We start from the raw sequence: 20,893 nt of genomic DNA, 5'->3' as shown, positions 1-20,893 counted from the left end.
GGACTCAATCCCGGAATCCCGGGATCATGACCTGAGTCGAAGGCAGACGCCTAACCAACTGAGCCACCCAGGCACCCCTAATAATTTTTAAACTAAGCAACTAAATGGGATATGATATTCTGAATTGGCTCCTAAAACAGACATTAATGGGAAAATGGGCAAAATCCCAGTACTGGCATTTACTTAATATACCAATGCTAATTTCTTAGTGTTAACAAACACATCACGGCTACATAAAGCGTTAACATTAGGGAAACGAGGTAAAAGGTATAGAGGAACTCTCTGTACTATCTCTGTAAGATTTCTCCAAATCTAACATTATATGAAAATAAAAATTTATTTAAAAATAAATTTTTAAAGAGCAAGTGATAACTTAAAAAAGTTCAAATTAATTCCCACATAGTAGACAAAGACAACACAAATATATTGGAATTGATAAAGGAAGCAGCAAAATATGAATGCCTATACATAGCTACAGTAGATATGATTTTAGTTTTTATTGTGCCATTCACTGTCGCCTAACTATCGCCTCATCATCCACTAACTGCAAATAGGCAGGCTGTTGAATTTTATATTGCAGCAATATTTCCTTAATGATTCTGGGTGCATATTTTCACTTAGATTATGAACAAATGTTTCTTAGCACAGGTACAATGTGAACTTCCTTCTGCCAATTCCTGCCATTTTATCTTTTAAGTTGGTTGTAAGGTTGTGAGCATCCCGTTTCAGGTCAATTATAAGCCAAGTATGTGCTCAGTGGGTGCCTAGGTAGTGCAAGTCACACCAGACAGCCCTGACTCGGCGCAGGGTCTTCCATTGTAATATGGAGGCGCTGGCTAGAAGCGAATTTGGGGGTACACAGCCATCTGCACAAACGTGGGGGATCACTTCAGCCACTGGAAGTCCATGTTGAATATGTGCTGTAGTTGTTAGAGAAAAGGATCATGAAACACTTCAATCAGTAACCAAGTAGTGGGAAGCAATTGATGAAAACTCTTCAGTGACGAGTCTATTTAAACGCTGTACTCAGATCTAAGGGGAAACAAAGTTTTAATCAGAAAGATGACTTGAAACAACTAAGTTTCAGTTTATTTCCCAGCCCAGCTTCTTTGCTGTTAAAGGTCAACCGCGTAGAAACTGGTAAGACATACAGAAGGGCAAAATACACTATTGCTTTTAACTACTCTGCACAAGGGAGAAATGACTGAGGGTATTTTACCTTCTTTCCTTCCCTTCTCTGTAACCAGTGGCTCAACACTCAAGGGGCTCGCGCTGCAGGTGCAAGGGGCTGGCGCTGCAGGTGCAAGGGGCTGTGAATCACCGGTGCAGTTTGCCTTGCCTTTCCCCGTGACCTTCCAGGTCAATAGGTTAACTTGCTTTGACCACAAATAGAGCTCCTCTTAATTTCTCCAGCACAACCTTAAATTTGATATGAAGCACTTACACGAGGAATGGTGCAGACAAGAAGGCAGCTTTATTGTACTTTGGGGAAAAAACAGAGGATTCCATTTAGGGGGGAAAAAAGCCATTGACACTCAGTAAGCAACACTGCCACCTAGTGGAGTGGCGACACACCACCAAGACTTTCAAGACCAGGTATCAAATGTGCTAGGATTTGCTGGTTTAAATTTTCATCCTAAAACTGAACTCTTAGTATGTTGGTCTTCAGAGAACCTGATTTTGAGAAACTATTTTTTATCTCTGAAATGCATAAATGCTTTCTCTTTTTGGGGGGATAAAGAAGAGAGGTTTTTTGTTTTTTTTAATAGACCATCAAATTCTTGATTTCAAAATTATGTAACACTTTGCGGTAACCTGCCTCTTTGAACATCCATTACTCTTGCACTCTTGTTCGACAGTCTAAACAGCAAGATTATGACAGTTTATAAAGAAACAAATCTCAACTGTTTAAGAACTACATTAAGTTTACTCATTTCCTCTATTTTTATAATCCAGGGTGCTAAGTATTCGCATTTCACTTATTTGAATTCCTGGGGGGGGGGGAGCACTAGAATGCACCAGTAACAGTTTTGCATATATCATATAACCCAACTCTTCTTATGACAACACAATAACAGTGGAAGATACTGGTGTGAGGATGTGGGAATGCTGTTCTTAATGAATAATAAAGTAATTCTTCTCAAGGCTTTCGTTCTCCTTTATACCCAGGTGTTGCAGTAAATGTGTTGACTTGATGACTTCTATGAGCATATAAATGAGAATATTTAATGAAACACCTGGCTGAAAAAAAGAAAGTCATGAGAATAACATATTGTTAATAACCACAATCTCAAATCTGTGCCTCTGTTATTACTGAGATTTTAGATTCTGGGTTAAGTGCTCTGCTCTCTTTGGAATATGCATAATGGTTATTGATCTTGCTAATGAGTTCCTCTGTTGCAACATTTGGGGGTATATGGCTGGAGGAACTCACGGATTCTAGAATGTAGGAGTCTGACAGGGTCTTCATCAATCCATATTCTTGGCAAATAAACTCAGTTATGGATTTCAGGAAGAACCAGGTTCTGGGAAAGAGGTATACACGTGTAGAGAAAGAAGTGGAATTAAAACATTTTTAGGCTGCATTTTGTCAGCAGCCACCATCAAATGTTTCAATTCTGAGAACCTGAGATTATCCAGAAAAGCAGAATTCTGAGCATAGGGTGGAAGCTATCCCAAAGTCAGAAGCCAGTGTTTTGCATTTCCCAAAGCAACATGAAATGGGGGAACGGGGGGTGGTCCCTGAAGTACTAGATCTGAATGAGGTTGTTCTTCCAAGGGTTGATCTAGACTGCTTTGGTTCAGTGCTCACCAGAGTCTGCAATAATCCCCTGGCTCCCACCCAGTAACAGTCCTGACTGCAACTGTCACATACTGCTCCTATTTGGGCACCCCTGAAGCCAATACAATAAAAGATCCTAGGGAAGGAAGCCTTATATTAACTCAAACATGATGCCAGAGTCATCTCCAAAAAAGTTTATTAGCATGATTAAAAACATTTTTTGAATAATGACAAAGAATTTCTAAACATGAAAGAGTATCAGTGGCTATACCTTATAACCAAATATTTGCAATTGAACGGACAGCTTTATTGCCAGTCTTCATTTTATTAAAAACAATCATCCATATTTATTGGTTCCATGTGAGGTCATGACTATTGCTTTGACTGGGAATGAGTCCCTACTGTAATTAAGTATAAAAAATATCTTCCATACTTGGAGTGTGACCTGTATACTGAGTAAAGAGTTGATAAAAATCCTCAAAGAGTTGGGTTTTGTTTTTTAAAAACATTCCTTTTACACACTACAAAGAAATAATTAGTATTTTGGCTTTTTAAATTCCTACATGATATTCAGAATGGCAGTCCCCAAAGGTCCTCCCTTCACATAATCACAAACGCAGACCCTTTTCTGGAGTGTACATTCTTGGGGTGGGCGCTGAAGACTCGGACCTCCACGTGTTTATACTGGTTTGAGAACAAAGACAGCATCATCCAGAACGTAGTAGTCATTATACATGTCGCCTTCACACAGGTATGGTAGTCTGGTGAAAGCTTCAATAACAAAACCAGCTTTTCTGAAAACTTCAGGCAGACTATTCACTTGTTCTTCCCAATTCTGTCCCTTGATTTCTAAAATTTCTGATGGTTTCTCCCACTTGCCACCTACTAAAACAAATAGAAACATTAAGTTAAATTCTTGAACAAACAAGTTATTCAAAGAGAGAAGGGACGAAAAACAACATTTGCCAAGGACTTGGTATGTGTCAAGCACTGGGTACTTCGATGACTCATCTCCCCGATACCCTCTGAGGAGGACAAAGAGATGAAGTATGGACCCAGAGGGCTGAGGAACTCGCCCAAGCTTGCAAGGTTAGTGAGGGTAAGAGCAGAAATGTAATCCCAGGTTTATCTGGATCCAAAGCCCGTACTTTTACCTTCTCTGACAGTTTTAGATCTTACCCTCCATTAGACCAACTGAGTTGTCAGTGTTCATGGTTTTGGAGAACTCCTCATTAAATACAGGAAAATGGAAGCAGAGAGTTACCCATAAAATATGAAAGAAGGTTTAGGGATAAATGCAAGAAAATATACCCATGATGTAGTAAATGTATGCAATGTATTAACTAGAAAGGTTTATCAGGCTGAAAATAGACTAATGAAGGCTTTTAATTTATAAAGACAGATCACTGGTGTGTTTTTCAAGGGAAGGTGATCCACTCCCTAACTTTTGTAACACTTTTATAAAAGTTAAGCTCCAAAACCAGAGAAAGGTAGAGTGCTAGAACGGACGCGTCAGTCTAGCATTTCTTGGACTAGTGGCTAAAGTCTGAATCTGTTCCTTCCAAGCCCATGAGCATCAGATGCCTGTGGAATGGGGGTTGGGGTGCCTGGATAAGGTCTTCAGGCCTTCAAGTTCACACCAAGCACTGGGTCCAGACATGTGGACACAAAGATAATGATATATGTCAATTCTGGGGTGCTTTTAGGACTTGTGATGTTAAAAAAAATGCACACGTTAAAAGTATTACTAACTTCAGACAGAGAGTAGCTTTCTGTGAGAAAAGACATCATCAATAGGTGCCAAGAGTCCAAACACTACAGTGGAAAGATCTGTCGCTCGTCTTGGTGGCCCAGCACCTGAACCCTCTTCCTAGAATGGTGTCGGAGAGGCAGCGAAGGCAGGCACTAGCACATGATCTACACTCGTACACACCCGCCTGACACGTGGGATGAAGCACAAGTGACCCAGAGAAATGGCCACAAGACCACGCAGCTGGCACGGCATCAGGTGGTATGAACAGAGTGTGGTCCGTGCCACAGTCCCTAGTGCTTGGCAGCAGCAGTACACCCTTCTGATCAGTTTTGCAGCATAATCTGAAGCGTCTGTCTTGGCTGGAGACCCCACACAGGATTCTCCAAGCCTCCCGTGACTGTGTGAGCTACCCTCGAATCCTTCCAGTCAATTCCCTCTCACTGAAGTCAGCCAGAGTCCATTTCTGATGCTTCCAGGGAAGAACCTGACTGATGAGATCTCCGCGGGGCAGGAGAGGGGGCAAGAGGGAACCACCACAGAGGGCCCACACTTGGTTTCAACAACACAGTAACAAGGGGTTACACAAATCTGAGGTACAACTCGTTAATGCCACACATGTTTCTTCATTGTACCACGATGTACTGGTCACTAATTTTTCTCTCCTCTCTACATGAAGACACCTCCTTCTGCTTCTTCCAGCTTTCCAGTGTCAATGGCCCAGCACTGAGCACACAGTAGGTGCCCCAGCATCAGCAACCACACGACTCTGGAAATTTAAAGTACCAATAACCTGTCAAACAATACTCTTTCCTGGGAATACACACTACGTGTAAGTCAAAATCTCCCTCAAAACATCTACAAGCCCAAGAAAAAATTAACCTTATGAATATTTAGAAATGTGCTCTAGGCTAAAATCTCAACTCTAAGTGGTGAAACTGGATTACAAACAATTTTTTACACAATTTCAAAAAGTTCCTGGTTATGGTTCCTTAATAAGAGTTCCTCTCTTCAGTTCTTCTTTTCTAAAGAGGCAGGAAAAAAAGAGCCAACTCTCCTCAAATGCACAGTGACCACCACCGCACACACACACCCCAAGAAATGGAGACTGTGAAGGGAGGCAGGATCATTCTCGGCCTGGAAATCAATCTGATTCTCTTTTATGTCGGTAAGATTCTTTCTTTTCTCCTCCATTTTATCTAATCAATCACTATTCCTCATCTAATGCATTTATATTTTAAGCCCCTACAGATTAATTTTTCAATGTCTAATGCTATGGAAATGGTCTTTTTTCCCAAGACAAATAGTGTAATAAAAGAATAGCTGAGGAAGTTTCAGATTAACCTTGAAAATTCCCTTTGCTGCTTTAAAGAAGAGCACCTCACCAAACAAAGGGTTGAAAATGTTCTTAAAATCGCATGTGCTGGTCACAATGATGCCGTGTCTGTAAGGCAAACACGCGCTGCACGTGACAGGCACTACACAGTACTTGCTGAATATTTTCAAAGAATAAAGTGTCTGAAAAGCCAGATTTCGGTAAATTAAAAAGTACTTGTCATTAAAAAAAAAAAAAAAAAAAAGCTGCCATGGCTCCTTCCATAGAACATAACCATCCCATAATAGATATATTTTTTAAATTCTGCTTATACTGACTTTTTCCTCTAGGAGAGGAGGAGAAAGTGGTTCTAATAATCCATCTCATCATAGTTGTAATAAAGCTAATAATCTCAGAGTTGCTCACAAAGTCTGTGTCATAGGACAGAGAAGGTAGCAAAAGCTCTTAAAATTGTTTTTTTCTCATCTGTGAAGAAATATATCAAAATGTTAACAATGGTTATTTTGAGTACAAGGACTATGAGTGATTTCAGTAATATTCTGATTTTTTTTCCTAATCCATATAAATGACTTTCATAAACTATTTTCATTAGTATTATTTTAAGAAAGAATTCTTATTTTTTAAAGATCTACTCTGACAGATATGAAGAGAGAATATCTGAGATTTACCCAAAAATGATGTGGGAGTGAAGGAGCAGGTGCGGGGGTGAAGGAGCAGGTGGGGGGAGAGGCGAGACAAGACTGGGGCAACAAGTAGCAGGGAGTTCACCGTGCTAGCCTGCTGCTTCTGCGTATGCTTGAAATTCTCCATGCGATGAAGTGTCAAAAATCAGTTTTCTATTTATTTTCCAGCCTGGATCACAGTAAAGTGATTTTTTTAAGAGGGGGGCGGGGGAGGGACTGAGGGAGAGAGAATCGAAAGTCAGACGCTTAACCGACTGAGCCACCCAAGTGCCCCCCAAGTGCCCCGAAAGTGATCTTTCTTTTATTCCCCTCCACCAAGAAGATAAACTTTCAGCCATTGCAGAGGGTACTGCATTAAAAAAAAAAAAAAAAAAAGAATCCTATAGGATAAGAGAATTCTTAAAGAGAAGTTCTTGCAGGACTAGGCTTGGTGTGACCCAGTACCCAAACTTCTCTTTTGCAAAGAGGCTGTGTCACTGGTGCGGGGGAGGGGCAGCTGTTTCCTCACCCATCAGCCCTCTCAAAGGAAATCCTTGACCGCTCTTCTCGGACACTGAACTAACCGTTCAGAAGTCGGAAGTAAGTGGAGACATGAAACTACAAAGTTGCAAATATTTCTTCTTCCCTGGAACATTAGTTCTCCAAAATTTTTTCTTCCCTTTTAAGACTATCTGAAAAAGGACTTCAGACTGAGATGCTGTCAGTTAACTGTTAGATTTTGGCAGGCCCAACTCCATTTGAAACCCCCAATATATATTGATCATTATAACTTGCAAAGTGTTTGTACTTCTAATGGGGCTGCCTTTGAGTAGGAGACATGAGGCTGTATTTACCAGACTTAGGAGTGAGTCCAATCCCTCACCTGCAGACGAGTGAGGAGCCTGCTTGTCTTTCTCCAGGTGACCTTACACTCTCCTCTGGTCTATATTTATCAGGTCATTAAAACACTCCCAGCTCATCTCAGATCGTACATATACTAAAATTAAAACATGGGGAGAATATATCTGCATCGCAAATGCCACAATTCTAATTTTAATTTATCTTCTAGTTCTGGATGAAGACTAAGAAAACCATTAAGTGAAAAAACAAAACACAAAACTCTTGTCTGAAATTCAAGCATCAGACCACTTGGATTACTATTCCAATTTCATTTACAGTAGCAAAGGACAAACTCAGAAAAATAAGACCATTTGGAACACATAATCAGGCAGAAGTCAAACTAAAAACTTGCATAAATTCCAATTTGTCTCAACCAATACTATTTTACATAGACCCTCCCTTACTCCAAAAAGGGTTTAGGGCAGATCTTCCCATCTATAAAGAGTGGCTTTCCACCTCACGGGCCTGGGATTAGAAGGCCAAGATGGGGACCCAGGCAGCATAATGTGGATGAAGCATGTGGCAGAGAAAGCACTAGACGTGGTGTCTGGTCCCGGGCCTGCTAACGCCCGCTGAGACGCCCGCTGAGATACCCACGATTATCCCTAAAACGGGCATGTGACACCATGTGAACAGAAGTGGAGACAAGGCGCGGCAGCAGAACTAGCTACCTTTTATTAAATTCTTATTAAGGCTTAGCCAACTACGTATTCCTTATGCATCGATGGCCTCACTTAAACCTCCCACTAATCCCTCGAGCTGCATATACTATCGCCACTTTGCTACAGACCACAGAGCTAGAATCTGAACTCAAGTCTGTGCTCTTTATCACAACACTGTTCATCAAACAAGACAGAAGCTACCAGGGACTACAGAGCAGGGTGCTGGTGCAGGGAAGAAATCAAATCTGCTCACTGTGGCATGGCTAACTCATTAGGTCTCAGCTTGGTAACCAAATATGCTGGAGGCTAAGCCAGGTCTGTATTTCCCCAGGTGTGCACCTTGTCTTTTATGTTTCCTGTAGAGACAACCAGGCTTACAAAGGAATAATTGTGAATTGCCATGAATTCCTAGCAATCCCAACCCTCACAAGGCCAAAGACAAAGAAAATCCCCTCACTCATGTGCTCAGTCAGCAGCAACACTTGCGCTGACCACACCGCTCCTGGGAGGCCAGGGGTACAGATGGGGCAGGACGTTTAGCAATCAAGGGAAAGCTTATAAGGTCCCCAAGAGTAAACTTGGGGACCCCAAATTCCTGACTCCAGATCTGCCACCACCTCTGCCTGCAACGCTGACTCTACTGGCACCTCTCTGTCCTCAAGTAACCAGACATCATAACTGACAGCAGGGTAAGGTCAGCAAGTACGAGGGGTTAGGAAAAGTGAGGACCACTGCTGTCTTATTAGTATAGTCTTGTTTGTGCTGAGGAAGTGGTAAGAAAAAGAAAGGACTCTGGAGTTCCCTAGCCCTCAAATGTCAGTGAAACAGAAGCACAGGCAAAGGGAAGTGAGAAGCCTCCTAAACATGGCTCGTGCGCTTCCTCCCACAGGTGCTACACGTGAGTGTATGGTCTTTGTCCATCAACCGCCTTACCTCGAAGTAGCCCACACTCAAGGGGCCGCGACCATTCAGTGTTCCTTCTCCCACACGGGGTGCCCTTCAGTGCAACCAAAAAGCCTGTGGTTTCGCTACGGCACAGACCAGACTGAGAACCTATGCCTCGATGGCTGCACTGGTGATGCAGGCAAATTCACAGTGAAGGAAGCCCTAACAGAAAGAGCAGTCTCCCTCACTGTAAACAGGGTGGCTCTGAATGACAGCGCCATCTACATCTGTGGAATCGTCTTTCTCAACTCAAAGGAACCAGGAGCTAAGCGGACCGGAGAAGGGACCATACTGGTGGTAAGAGGTCAGTCAGCTGAGGCTTTGCTCAGCCCTTTAAATGCATTACGTTACTTATATGCCGAGATGAAGGGACAGATGTGCTAACTCAACACCCTAGCCAGTGAAGGGCATGATCTGACACAAGCTGACAGGACACTGAAGCACTACTCCAATCCCATCTCCCAGCCTCTACAGACACAAAGTCAGGGCTCTGTCTCTCTGTGCCCAGACTCTACTAGCGCAGGCTGGCCAACAGGTCCTCCTTTTGTGAATGACAGTGACCGGTAATGTGCCAAGTCCAAAGGGAAACTTGGGATGATTAGAGAGCAGCTTGTTCAGGAACTGGGCTGGCACTGCACTATCTAGAACAAAGCATAAGTGACCAATACATTGGACCCGGGGGGGAAAAAAGGCAGTATGGAGAATAAACACAAATTTGAGGAGAAGCCACTGGGGGACCTCTGACCCCACCCATTCTACACGGACAGAAAAACAGAAAGGGATCGGTGTGACACTGACTTCTTGAGATTTGCTAAAACCTATGACAATTTCCTCATTCAAGTGAGGGTCTTGAACCTAGCTACATCCTATAAATCAAGAAATTTCAGGAAAAAAGCTTCACACAATTCTGGGGGAAAGAAGAGAAGGGAAAGAGTCCTTGACTTTTTTGGATCTCTTCCGTTAGAAAGGACTCTGGTACGATGAGCACTGAAATCATTTAAACATTAACTCAAAATCAACCAGCCCTACCATTTTAAAATAGGACTTTAGGGACCCGAGATCATCCTGTATTATAATTCCTGCTTTTAATTACTAGGGGTATTCTAATGGGCTTTTGGTATCCCATTGTCATTGAACCTTAGTTTATTCTCACCCATAAGATAAATTATAAATGAGTTAATACATACAAAGCACTTTTGATGATGCCTGGCTTATAGCAAGTATGCTTAAATAAATGTCAGCTACAGATATTAAAACAAATATACAACTTTGGAGACCTGTATTAATCTTCCATAAAAAATGTTAGCCAAAACTAAAAATAGTTTGTAAAGAGATGAAAGGTCTCAAGACTGCAAGTTCATATGAAGACAGATTCTTCTCTAAGAGCAGAAATGGAAGTATTACTAAGACACAGCAATTTCCTGCCTCTTCTACAGAACTCCTAATTTAGCACTTGAAACTTTTTAAAAAAATCTTACAGATATGGCTAATTTGTTACAAAAATGTATGCTGTACAAAGTGAGTTCACAGGATGAGCATCTATGGGATATTTCGTTGAAAAGTACAAGTTGTTCAGATAATAATTACAAATCTAATTGTATTTTGTGCCTCAAATAATCAGGTAATAGAAGACATGGCATGTTGCTCTATCCCCACCCAGAGCATGGGACACTTCCTACAAGGAGGGCAAAATTCAGAATGTGAAAATGGATTCAATAATTCTACTTCCAAAACTTTATTAGAAAGAAGGGGCACATGTAACAATGCCTGTCGTTTAAAGGCGTAGTAAGCCCTAAGATCCTCCACGTATGGCCTTCTCAGATCCTTGAACAGACTGCACTATTCAGTTGTTTATACGAAACAGTTCAAGGTTAACAAATGTCAGCATTCACAAATACATGGCAAAAATATCTTAACTCCACGAACAGACTGTTGGCGACCCTTGTACATCATTTCTATCAAAAGAAATTTTATTTTTTTTTAAAGATTTTATTTATTTATTTGAGAGAGAGAGAATGAGAGAGAGAGAGCACATGAGAGGGGGGAGGGTCAGAGGGAGAAGCAGACTCCCTGCTGAGCAGGGAGCCCGATGCGGGACTCGATCCCGGGACTCCAGGATCATGACCTGAGCCGAAGGCAGTCGCTTAACCAACTGAGCCACCCAGGCGCCCCTATCAAAAGAAATTTTAAATGTCCTTGAACAAACTGTCCTAAAATGTTTATCTAACTTCAAATAATGTGTTATATAAAAAGTGATTCTGAGCATTATGACAAGTAATTAATTGAATTTAAAATTTTTTTAGTTTTCAAAATGAGTAACAATTTTGGTATAACATATTTAAAGAACTGATGAACTGGTTTTAATTCTATCACATGCTTGAGGGTCTTCTGAATCAAGAGACCCTGAATAAATGTTTAAAGAAGAGCCAAGGGGCGCCTGGGTGGCTCAGATGGTTAAACATCTTCCTTCGGCTCAGGTCATGATGCCAGGGTCCCAGGATAGAGCCCCTCTTCGGGCTCCCTGATCAGCAGTGGAGTCTGCTTCTCCCTCTCCCACTGCCCTTGCTCCTGTACTCTTTCTCCCTCATTCTGTCTTTCAAATAAATAAATAAAATCTTAAAAAAAAAAAAAGAAGAGCCAAGCAGAGCAGTTCATGTTTCACCTCTAACACTTGTAGCTCCAGTTATACTTTATGTATGTATTTGCAATAATATGTTTCAATAGTGATTGTGGCTCTTTCTGTTTTTGTAATTAACAAAGAAATGAAGGAACTACACAGCCCCCTGATAGCTGCTGTGTCAGTGCTCTCCATCTATGTTACTGGTGCACTTGTGATCTTCATAATCCTTTCCAAAGTAAGTCAAATTTCCTTGCACTAGATGTCCCTATAGCCTTGAATATTATCATAAGGAAATGATTTCCATCTCTCCACATGTGAGCCTCAGAAATTGCTCACCTAATTAACATCCTTCTGTACATCTGCAGGAAACACTACCTGCAGGAACAGTCTATGGAAGTGTAAATTCTCATGACTGAAATTATTACTAATCAGAGTACAAAACTTGCAATGGTTTCTCTTTAAAACCAGTAATATGAGAATAAGAAATCCTTCTTTATAAACTATCTTATTTGCGATCTTTCCACTGGGAAGCATTACTGTTATCTATAAAAGACCTAAGAACAGCCTTTAAGAGCAAAAAGGGGTTAACAAAGAGACTAGAAGCTGCCTTAAAATATTTTTAAAAGGCCTAAAGTTTTTGAGAAGGAATATCTTCTGGCTGTTCATAGGCTATAAGAGGGGGTACATATATGCTATATTAGGATCACAACAAAGCCTATAGTCAACATCAATATGAATTATTTTATTAATATAATAAAAGCATCTCAGGAATTACATAGAAATTAACTCTAACTGTATATCATTTAAATGTTAAGTTAGTTTAATCTTAATATGGCACAAGATATCTGCCACAACTGTTTTGAGTGCATAAAATGTCTCATAAGACTTTTCCTTTTCTTCTTTACAGTCAAAATCTAACTCTTTAAGAAACAAAGAAACAGGATATTCACAAAAGGTACAGACCAACGCTTGTAAAATACCCTTCAAACGGTGGCTGGTTGTAAATATTTCAAACCCAAAATAATGAAAAAATTACAGAGAACATCATGGTAATATTCAACCACAGAAACCATTTCTCATTACTGAGAAACTCAAGGATAATCTCAAGTGGTAAACTTTGTGATTTAAATGTGATCATTCTCAACCATAAATCCTACCTAACATACTCAAAATACAAGAGTTAATGGTCAGTGTAGATGTGCTGGGGGTTGGGGGTGTGCGGGGGGGGCGGTAGTGTCTCTGACTGGTGGCAGTAAAGAAAGACAAAGCTCAGATGATGTGCAATAATCATCTCTTCTAGTCCTAAGAGAGATAGGAATTTTTTCTCCTTTGTGTTTACAGAAGAAGAGTGCCCGACGTATTTTTCAGGAAATTGCTCAGGAACTATATAGTAAGAGACAGGTGGAAACAAGACAACCACCTGTGAGTATAAAATATCAAAGAGATGTAATGCAGATATAAAGCATGCTTGAAAAAGCTAAGCCACCAACAAGCCATCAATAATCATGTTTTCCTATAGAGGAATATGAAAGAGGACTTTCATATAGAATACATTTTTATATAGAACCTGTTTTGATAAATACATAACAAAGGACATCTGATACAATATTAAATAGAGACCAGGTTGACATCTTAGTGACATGGAATCTTTCAGAAACACACTGGATATAGGCAATGTTTTCAATTCAGACAAGGGTGCTTTTGGGATTAAAAGATCCTTGCATGCATGCAGTAGCAGGCAATAAGTAAATGTTGCAAACAACTGTGAGTCAAATTATACAGAAAACATCACTTATTGCTAACAAGGCAGAAAAAATTCACATTAGAAAAGAGGAGCTATTGAAAATAAAAATCAAGTATTTCTTCAGTCTGAGGTTAGAGTGGCAGGAAGAATGCATTCATATTATCTGTGAGATATCTGACAGTGTCTCTTTAAAGTCCTTTATAACAGGTTTTTCAAACAAGATGCTGTTTTAGTGCTAGTGGGACAAATAGTTACGAGGGTGCACAATCAGGCCGCTCAGATTTAAATTAAACTGTATACTATAATATAATGAATTTATATACAACTAAGGATTTTTTTTTCTTAAACAGCTGCCAAGAGGGCAAATGTAACAAGGGTCTGATATGAGGTGTTGTGTTTTTTTTTTAATACAACTTTTAAAAAGGATTTTCATCCAGGAGAGAGTGTGGTCTAAGTAGTCATTTCATACTTCAGTGTGTATACAAATTACATAAAGAAATGGTCTAATCACCTAAGATAGATATCACTCTGAATAATTATGAATGCCTGTTCACTCTTTCCTTACTGAGGCCGGACCATCTTTTTCTGCAAACAGACAATGATAAGTGTCCTGAAGACAAGTCTAGAAGTAAGTACTATTGTTATGTAAACCAGGACTCTCCCAACAGCATCTCAAAATCTCAAATTTCTGGTCAGCAAATCCCAGACTGGAAAACACTACAGGCCAAATAATCCTGTTGCTTCTACAACAACATGGACAACAAAAATGCAACTGAAGGGAATCTTAATATATATATAATAAAGAATAAAAAAATGCTAAAAAAAAAAAGAGAAGAAAATTAATTTTCAGTTCCACATCTTACTCTAAATATAGGAAGAATAGTAACTGGACCTTTAAGATTACTGGAGGCTACTTGGGACACAGAATGCAAGAGGGCATACTAGTTTATATGTTGCTTACAATGGGACATCATTGGTTATATAACCTTAAATATGGCTTGTTACTTACTCTTGCAGGAGAAAGGCAACACTTACGAAAACAGAAGAGCACTTTCCAACTATGAAAGACCATAGAAATGTTTTAATTTCCAATTAAGTAACTGAAAGTCCAAATCCAGAAGTTATGACAGTGTTATTGGACATACGCCCATCAGGGCTTTAAAAAAACAATCAAAGGCAAATGGAAGACAATTCTCCACAAGGAAGGATGCCACAGTACAAAGAAACTATCACTAAAAGTAATTACCTGAAATACTAAAACCCTACAAAATACAACTGAAAAATACTTTCTAACTTGCCAGAATTCTGCGTAGTCTAGCATTTAAAAAACTTCCGTTTTCCTAACATATATCTTCTATTTGTGTCATTTGACATACAAGGTATGTGAGGACTCCTACCCTGAAGATTAGAAGTCACACCACATGCTTCTGTCTGCTTCTGTCTTGAGTGGAAGAATTGTCTTTATGGTTGTGGAAGTGATAGGCCAATGAGACTAAGATGGGAGGGAGAGGAAAAAGGAAGGGAAGTGCCAAAATTTGAGTTTAAAAAAAAAAAGGGAAGAAGAAAAGAAAAACCATCTTGCAAAGTACCTTGGAGCAAATACTGTTCTCCTGGTATTGCCACTGGGTAACAGTAGAGTGCACATTTTCCTGCCTGCATATGCAAAATGACTTACATCATGCTACCAACAAAAAGTGAAAATAGAGTAAGAATATGATTGCTAAAATACAGAAGCTCCGATGCGGGAGGTTAAACAGAAAACCTCAGAACCTCAGAACACAGAAGCCCCAGCCAACTCTAGATGTCAGTGTTGGGCCAAATAACAGCACCAGGGAAGCAGCAGGCAAGACACTGTGTTTACCTGTGCCTTTGCAATATTGATTTTTAACCAATTTAGGAGGGGAGTATCAGATAAGGGGTGGGGTCCAGCAAAGATGTTTATGGAATCATTACTATGTCACTGAGAAAACATACTATGGATTGTTCTTTGAAAGCTACCTCATTGTAAAATTCCATTTAAAGTACCCATAAGTGTGCATTCGTTATTAAAAATGAATTATATATAATTATAATATATATTTATTTTTATTTCATTAAAGTGTTTCTTTTAAAATTGTATTAAATGAGGTGAATTCTATTTTTAAAACCCAGAATTTTAAAATATTTTAAGATCCCTATGAAAATGTTTTGCAGTGATGGCCTGAGTCAGTGGTCTCCAACACATGTAATCACATGTGCCAGGAAAAAATGGAAAGAAGAGAGAGGGGGGAGCGTGTGTTTCTATATATATGTGTGCGTGCCTATGTCGTGCATTTGTGTGTGTTGGGTATAGTGTATATGTGTACCTGTATGTGTGTAAATTAAACAACTGGCATAAAAAGTCATAGAAATAGAAATGCTAATGTTTTCTTCCTATAACCCAAAATAAATGGTCTTGTGTTCTCCTGGGTGTATAGTCCTACTTTGAGACTGCTGTCTTAGATGAAATAAATGAATTTCTAAGCTAGATGGCAAAAAAAGGGTAAGCACTAACTATCCAGGTAAACAGAATGTGTTAGATTAGATCATTTACTTTTCATTTCTGGGAGTCATTACATTTTGGTACTCCCAGGGCTGAAAATACACTGTTCTTTGTGTAACTTAACTAACAGACAAAATCCCTAAGATAAATTAGTATTTGATTTAGAATAAGCCTTACCCAAAGCAACAAGGACTGTGTTTCCAAGATTGCTGTTTAAGCTGAAATTGGGATATGCTCTTCTTTGGGAAAGTAGTTACATTCCCTTAGGTCATATATATCAGTTATTGATGTATATATTAATATTCATTTTTTTATTCATCCATCTAGCCAACAACATCTACTGGGTACTAGACTATTATCCAGTCAAAGGCCTTTCTTTCATGCCACCCTTGGGCCACACTGACCTTGTCCTTCCCTAATCCCACCTTGTTCACACTCCTCATGCTTTTGCATATGCTGTTCCCTCTGCCTGGTAAAATGCTTCTCAGATACAAACACAGCTCAAATGTCACCTCCTACATGAAACCTTCCATAACCTCCCCTAGCTGTTAATGGGTCTTTCCTTCTCTAAACCCATAGTACTTTGTCATATTTCTTATCAGACTATCCTGCCATTGTCTGCTTACATCTATCTTCTGTATGATTCTCTAAATATCTTAAGACTAGAAGCAAGTTTGTCATTATCTTTGTATTTCCACTGCCTGGCGTTGCCTGGTCAAAACTAGGCACTCCAATGCATTTATATGAATACAAATGAACACTGTTTCTATAGAAAAATATTTTTTCAGCATGTCAACTGAGATATGAAGCACAATTCACTCCCTAGCCATTGACCCTCACCCCTCACTGTAAGCAGAATCCCTGGCAGTATTAATTTTCCTACTAGCTGAGCATCCAGAATTTTCACTGGAAAAAATTAAGCTATAGCTTTCTGTTTAGAGGATTAGTTTCCCATGACAATGAGAAGAGAATAAACTGAAACTACTCCCAACAAGGGGGAAACAACAAAGACGTGGTTCTAGTGTCTATACACCCTACCCTCTGGACAAGAGCACTTAAACCACATACCGAAAGATGTTAGCAGGATTTTCAGAATAGGTAATTTCTTTCTCTCTGCTACATAAGACCTGAGTGAATCGGAGACCCCTGGCTCATAGGCACAGGGTGAAGACTCTGGGGGGTCAAGTCACATAAACCAATGGAGAGTGTACACACTTGGAGACAAAGTTGTGATGCCTAATGAAGTCATCAAATTATGATGATTACTGTGAAAAGAGTGAGGTCTCAAACAGACCTGAAGGACACTTGAGAAACATTTCAAACTGAAGGACTGTGAACAAATAGGATCAATAAAGCCACAAACAAAAATAAAGTAACAGGACAGAATGGGATGACCTATATCTAACGCGTATTAAATATCAACACTGAGACAGACACGGTAGGGCACTCTCCTATACATTAGATTCTTTAATACTCAGGACAAACCTTGAGGTAAGGATTAGCCCCACTCTTAGAGATGAAACACTAACCTTAACAAGAGGCCCATGTTTCAAACAGGGCCAGCCCTCAAAGCCCAAGCTCTTTTCCATGCAACAGTCCTACCAGAGTCTTGCTTATTTCTATTTAGACTTATGGGAGTTTTAAGACTAAATATGCCTAATTTAACCAGAAGAAAGTAAGAAAGTTGCCAAAGTCTACGTCTCAACAGGCACAGGCCTCGCTGGTTTCCCAGGAGAATTCTACCAAACTTTCCAAGAACAGAGAGCCACATGCAATTTAAATTGTTCCAGCGTATGGAGAAAAAAGCTGCAAATTATTTTTTACAAAGCCAGCAGAACACTGACACCAAAACATGACGAAGATAACATCCTCCAAATAAAGATCAGATATAAATCAATTATTATTCATTAATATTTTGCTAATATATTTATTCAGAAATTCTGTAAATACAATCTAGCAATGAGTTACAAGAAGACTATCCCATCTAAGCCCAGAAATGCAAGGGTGGATACACAGTATACAAGTACTATTAATTTAACAAGTCAAAGGAGAAAAAAAGAGAATGACTATCTCCATAGATATTGAATATACAGGTAACAAAATTCAACAGCGATTCCTGACTTTTTAAGCTCTTAATGAAACAAGATTTAAAAGAATATGTATTTCAAGCCAAACAACAGCAATCTCAAGCCAAAAGACAGCATCATATTTAAAGTAGAAATATTCTCATTAAAGTAAAAAACAGGACAAAAATGCCTACCATTTTTAAAAACATTTTCTGGAATGAACTACCAATTCACTTGGGCAAAAAAAGTTTAAATATGAAAAGTAAGTAGCAAAACTATTTGCAGATCAAGGAAACACGAGAGAATCAATACAGAAGCTACTGGAGACAATAAAACAATTTAGAAATGTAAATGATTACAAAATTAGTATATACTCAAAAAATCAATTCCTTGGGTATATACACCTACCAATCATTCTAAAATATGATGAAAGAGCCGTCTGCAACAACATGGATGAACTGGAGGACATTAAGCTTAGTGAAATGAGGCAGACACAGGAAGACAAACACTGCATGATCTCACTCATAGGTGGAATCTAAACAAGTCAAACTCGTAGAACCAGACTGTAGAATGGTGACTGCCTGGGGCTGAAGGGTGGGGAAAACAGGGAGACATTGGTCAAAGGACACAAACTTCCAGTGACGAGTAAGTTCTGGGGATCTAATGTACAGTATGATGACTACAGTTAATAATACTATGCTGTACACCCGAAGTTTACTAAAAGAAGAGATCTGACTTAAGTGTTATATCACACACAAAAAAGAGTAACTATGTGAGGTGGATGCATTCATTAGATTGTAGTAATAACTTCACAATGTATACGTACATTAATCATCACGCTGTGCACCTTAAATACACATAATTTTTGTCAATTTCCCAAAAGCTGGGAAGAAGTTTGAAAGTTAAAAAAATGATAGAAGAAAATTTTCTATTTAACAATATCCCACCCACAAACACACCATTAGAATAAATCCAAAAAAACTGTGTAGGACCTTTATGAAGAAAATTTTGTTACTAAAGATAAAGAATTGAATAAAATGAAAGGCACATCCTATTCTTAGCTAGGAAGACTTAATATTCCCTAAATTAATATATAAATTAACTAAGTGCTACAGTTGATCCCTTAAATAAAATAAGCCAACAAAAATCTGCAAAGGAACTGCTAGAAGGGGCCTGGTGCTCTGACATGAAAATGTATGCTAAGTTACAGTAATGACAACAGTTTGGTATTGGCACACACCGAAGGATGAATCTTAATAAAACCAAACCCATTCGGGACTTCAGTCTATGATAAAGGTAGCATTTCAAAGCACTGGGGAAAAGATGATTATTCCATAAACGGGGTTAAGATCCCAGGCTAGCTATCTGGAAAACTGTTTTTCACAAGCACTTCCACCTCTAGAAATGGATCACACAGATAACCTTAGACCTAACTTCCTTCAGGTTTGTTTTTTAAGATTTTATGTATTTATTTGACAGAGAGCTTGTGCTCTCTCTCGTTCGCTCTGTCTCAAATAATAAAATCTTTAAAAAATAAATAAATAAAAAATAAAAATAAAATTACAGCACCCAAACCCAACCCCCAATTCCCGATGCCCCTTTCTTGCTTTTATAGTTCATTTTCTCTGTAACATTTATCACCAACAGCATGCCATTCGTTTCCTGTCTTCCTCACTAGAAATAAGCTCCATGAGGGCAAGACTATCTGCGTGTTTTCCACTTGCTATATCTCCAGCATCTAGGCACTCAGTAAATACTTTTTTAAATGAATGAAGATAATCCGTGGCATAAGAGTACCAATTCCCTTCCACATTCATTGCAAGCCCAGCCCAACAGTGTAAATATGCTCAGGGCGGAGGGCTCCTCCACACCCAGAGAGTGCATCATGACTGTCCCAGACCCCTCACCAGTTGCTGGCTGGGCAGGAACATGTGCCCCTATCCTTGACAATGGGCCCTAAAGTGATGGGGAGACTTCTGGGGAAGGTTTCCCTCACTAAAAAAAAAAAAAAAAAAAAAAAAATGATGTTTGGGGAAGAATGGTCCTCTCTTTTCAAGATTTTTTTTCCGGGGGTGGGGAGGTTAGGGGGGCGCAGAGGGAATGGGAAAGAGAGAATCTTAAGCAGGCTCCACACACAGCGCAGAGCCCGACGTGGGGCTCCAACCTTGAGATCATGAGCTGAGTGGAAATCAAGAGTCAGATGCTTAACTGACTGAGCCACCCTTCTGACCCTCTCTCTTTTCAAGATTTTGTCATGCCTACACATGACGTTTGGCACTACATTATCCATTTTGTAATTCTAAGAGGAATGCCAATACACTGAAGATGGAGAAAAGAAAGCAAGCTCTGAACTTCAACAGAACAGCTGTATAACAGAATTAACCCAACCATAGAATCGCTATCCTAAAATAAACTCTTAATTTTTAAAAGCAACTTTTAGTTATTCCTTGTTTCTTTTTTAAGATTTATTTGTGTGTGTGTGTGTGTGAGAGAGAGAGCGAGCGAGCATTGGGGAGGGGGCGTGCACGGGGGTAGAGAGAGAGGGAGAGAGTCTTAGGCAGACTCCACACTGGTAGGAGCCCAACATGAGCCGAAACCAAGTGTTGGCCGGCCACCCAGCACCCAGCTCCTTCTGTTTCTTAAAGCAGAAAGCAACCTAAAACATACTTACATATATGCAAAGACCTGCCTAAGAGTGTTCATTTCACTGTTATTTATAAAGCAAACTGCTGGTACCTAAAAGTACATAAACAGGGGCTTCATCAAGTAAAGTTATACATCCAGTGGGGTGCTGGTAAATGTTTACCAACCACCTTGGAGAGGAGAGAGGCAATACTGTAGTGTTTGCCAATTTCCAAGATTTAAGTGCTCCCACCACTGACCATACAATGGTCAGTTTCAAGAA

At 39.6% G+C, this 20,893-nt stretch overlaps 2 protein-coding genes across 9 annotated transcripts in view; one reads left to right on the top strand and one right to left on the bottom strand.

Annotated features, from left to right (window-relative positions):
• Positions 1-1,451: 1,451 nt before the first annotated feature.
• Positions 1,452-20,893, bottom strand: part of METTL9 (methyltransferase 9, His-X-His N1(pi)-histidine) — a 48,455-nt gene continuing 29,013 nt past the window's right edge. For 3 of the 5 annotated variants that reach the window (XM_025855462.2, XM_025855459.2, XM_025855457.2), the window contains one exon: positions 1,452-3,667. In XM_025855462.2, the coding sequence (XP_025711247.1) occupies positions 3,462-3,667 (206 nt within the window). In that variant the 3' untranslated portion in view covers positions 1,452-3,461. The remainder of the gene's footprint in view (positions 3,668-20,893) is intronic. The other 2 variants (XM_025855460.2, XM_025855458.2) reach the window with 1 other exon arrangement.
• Positions 5,551-15,843, top strand: IGSF6 (immunoglobulin superfamily member 6). Of its 4 annotated transcripts, none has more exons than XM_025855463.2 (7): positions 5,551-5,700; positions 8,982-9,341; positions 11,798-11,892; positions 12,565-12,612; positions 12,999-13,079; positions 13,997-14,029; positions 14,419-15,843. In XM_025855463.2, exons 1-7 carry the CDS (start codon positions 5,595-5,597, stop codon positions 14,473-14,475), a joined length of 780 nt encoding a protein of 259 aa, XP_025711248.1. In that variant the 5' UTR covers positions 5,551-5,594; the 3' UTR covers positions 14,476-15,843. The 4 variants fall into 4 exon arrangements, with proteins under 4 accessions (XP_025711248.1, XP_025711250.1, XP_073744100.1 ...); XM_025855465.2 differs by having other exon boundaries at positions 13,971-14,029; XM_073887999.1 differs by lacking the exon at positions 12,999-13,079.

This window comes from Callorhinus ursinus, unplaced genomic scaffold, assembly GCF_003265705.2.
Source record: "Callorhinus ursinus isolate GAN/ISIS: 27379988/994484 unplaced genomic scaffold, GSC_fseal_2.0 scaffold85, whole genome shotgun sequence".
Lineage (NCBI taxonomy): Eukaryota > Metazoa > Chordata > Mammalia > Carnivora > Otariidae > Callorhinus > Callorhinus ursinus.
This window is presented reverse-complemented; position numbering and strand designations above follow the sequence as displayed.

Coding starts and splice junctions, on each gene's coding strand:
- IGSF6 (XM_025855463.2), top strand. CDS start 5,595: ATGCACAGTGACCACCACCGCACACACACACCCCAAGAAATGGAGACT. Junction 11,893..12,564: donor TCTTCATAATCCTTTCCAAA/GTAAGTCAAATT, acceptor TCTTCTTTACAG/TCAAAATCTAACTCTTTAAG. Junction 12,613..12,998: donor AAACAGGATATTCACAAAAG/GTACAGACCAAC, acceptor TTGTGTTTACAG/AAGAAGAGTGCCCGACGTAT.